Below are 2,500 nucleotides of genomic sequence, written 5' to 3' on the forward strand. Positions count from 1 at the left end.
CCATGCTAATGTATTCGAGCTATAAGAGCAGCTGCTTTGAACACTCTAATATTTTTTCACAGTAAAATGTCCTGGTTATTCCCCCCACAGGCCAGTGAAGGCCATGGGATTCCCCAGAAGGGAAAGGTCCAGCCGGACCAGTACTCGCGGTGAGGCGGACCGGCCAGCCAGACCCAAGGTTCAACTACGAGCTTTTTAACTGCAACAACTTTAATATACGCTATTGGAGCTGGAATTACCGCGGCTGCTGGCACCAGACTTGCCCTCCAATTGTTCCTCGTTAAGGGATTTAAATTGTACTCATCCAATTACGAGACCCAAAAGAGCCCCGTATCAGTATTTATTGTCACTACCTCCCCGTGTCGGGATTGGGTAATTTGCGCGCCTGCTGCCTTCCTTGGATGTGGTAGCCGTTTCTCAGGCTCCCTCTCCGGAATCGAACCCTAATTCCCCGTTACCCGTTGCCACCATGGTAGGCCACTATCCTACCATCGAAAGTTGATAGGGCAGAAATTTGAATGAACCATCGCCGGCGCAAGGCCATGCGATTCGTTAAGTTATTATGATTCACCAAGGAGCCCCGAAGGGCATTGGTTTTTTATCTAATAAATACACCCCTTCCGAAGTCGAGGTTTTCAGCATGTATTAGCTCTAGAATTACCACAGGTATCCATGTAGTAAGGTACTATCAAATAAACGATAACTGATTTAATGAGCCATTCGCAGTTTCACGGTATAAAGTGCTTATACTTAGACATGCATGGCTTAATCTTTGAGACAAGCATATGACTACTGGCAGAATCAACCAGATACCTAGTTCCTGCTGGGGATGCCCGGGCGGAGCCCGGAACACCCCCCAAAGCCCCCGGAGGGGCAGCGTTGTACGTAGGCTTCACTCTGGAAGGAGCGCACGAGGCGCCCGGCCACAGCGACACCCCCGGCGTACCGGGAGCACACATGTGACCATCCGATTGCCCCCACTGTAGCTCCCCAGGAACCGGTCCGCACGCAGGGATCCCGCCAGTGCCCTCACGGGCGCTGACGGGCTGCGGCATACGGCCCTCGGGTGGGGGGTCCAGACCCCGCGGACACGCCGACGAACGGCGGCTCCCGCGGAGCGGCTCCCCCAGGAATCTGCGTAGGAAGGCTGGCCAGCGGCCAACGATCCACAGACCCCATCGGTGCCGGCGACCGCGAACGGCCCCCGGGCTTCGGACATCCCAGCAGCAACGGGCACCCCGGGCGTGTTTAAGCCGGTGCACCCCTGGACTCAGGAGAAACACCGGCGGCGCAGAGGAAGACCACGGGCTGGGATGGGCGGGCGCCCCCGTTCCTGAAGCGAGGCCCTACTGAAAGGGCCTAGGCGCTACCAGTCACAGAAAGACAGCCTACCTGACATGGAAGAAATGCGATCAGGCTTCTGCCAGCTGTGAGCTGACTTCTGCCTTCCACATAGTACCACCGGCTACCTTTGGCCCATTGACACGCGTGCAAACGTTCCGTGGGCAGAAAGTGAATCTGGGGGGGGTGGTTTACTATGGGGTGGTCCGTGCGTCATGCCGTTTTCCCATACAAAGTGGGCCACCCAGGTTCGCCCCTACCCGGGCCATAGCTGGACTTAGCGAAATTCGCGATCGTTCCGCCCACCACCTCGACCACCCAACCCACACCACCCCATCCGCCATCCTCTGCTCGATCCTACCTGCCCCCCTGCGCGTTCCGACCAACCTCCCTGCTTGATACTAACCTGCCCGCCCACGCTGGTCGGTCGACGGCGCCGTCCCGCCGGGAGAGAGGGGGTCCCCAGGCGAAAATCTATATGGTGGCATCCCGGTGGTCGTGGGCGGACATATATATATATGGAGGGTGGTGCACACACTTGGTCTGCACGGAGATCTACTGTCGTCCCGCCCTTCCCTGCACCGCGTCGCCCCCCCCCTGGCCCGAGCCCAGGCGCGCGTGGGCCACCCACGCCCTACGCATCCCCACCGCAGTACAGGGACCACCCCCCGTGCCCCCTCCCCGTTCGGGACCGGGTCACGTGACCACAGCACGGCATCAAAAAAAAAGAGGAACAGATCATGCCGACCTGCTCCTCCTCCCTTCCGTCCCCTGGCTGCTCCTTCCACCCCCGCGCCCCAGCGCTCTCCCCTGCCCCCCGCCCCCGCCGCTACACCCCGGAGGGCCCGTTCCTCCCCGCGGGACCTCGCATCTTCATGTTTCCCGGCTAACTGGTGAATCCACTTCGTCAGTATGTGCCCGTGGCCGGCGCTGCGGGCTGGCGCTCCCCCCCGGTAGGTCCCGGAGGCCACGGGGCGCCTGCGTGCCCCCCGCGGTGAGCGCCAGTCCCCCGGCCACCCCTGCCCTAGGGGTCGTCCGGCCACCTTCGGCCCATCGACACGCGTGCAAACGTTCCATGGGCAGAAAGTGAATCTGGGGGGGGTGGTTTACTATGGGGTGATCCGTGCGTCGGTCCCTTTTGCCATACAAAGTGGGCCAC

General features: G+C 60.4%; 1 protein-coding gene across 1 annotated transcript in view, besides 1 other annotated feature; it reads right to left on the minus strand.

Moving 5' to 3' along the window:
* Positions 1 to 119: 119 nt before the first annotated feature.
* Positions 120 to 284: a sequence feature (Protein overlapping with rRNA (BO70DRAFT_304596, PWY61830.1) was converted to a misc_feature.).
* Positions 285 to 2,179: 1,895 nt separating this feature from the next.
* Positions 2,180 to 2,500, minus strand: part of BO70DRAFT_367232 (uncharacterized protein) — a gene marked incomplete at its 3' end in the record, with an annotated part of 607 nt that continues 286 nt past the window's right edge. Inside the window, exon 1 of the mRNA XM_025544547.1 lies at positions 2,180 to 2,500. This exon is cut by the window's right edge and continues 286 nt beyond it. Within this exon, the coding sequence (XP_025393748.1) occupies positions 2,249 to 2,500 (252 nt within the window).

Source organism: Aspergillus heteromorphus (assembly GCF_003184545.1).
Source record: "Aspergillus heteromorphus CBS 117.55 chromosome Unknown BO70scaffold_156, whole genome shotgun sequence".
Classification (NCBI taxonomy): Eukaryota; Fungi; Ascomycota; class Eurotiomycetes; order Eurotiales; family Aspergillaceae; genus Aspergillus; species Aspergillus heteromorphus.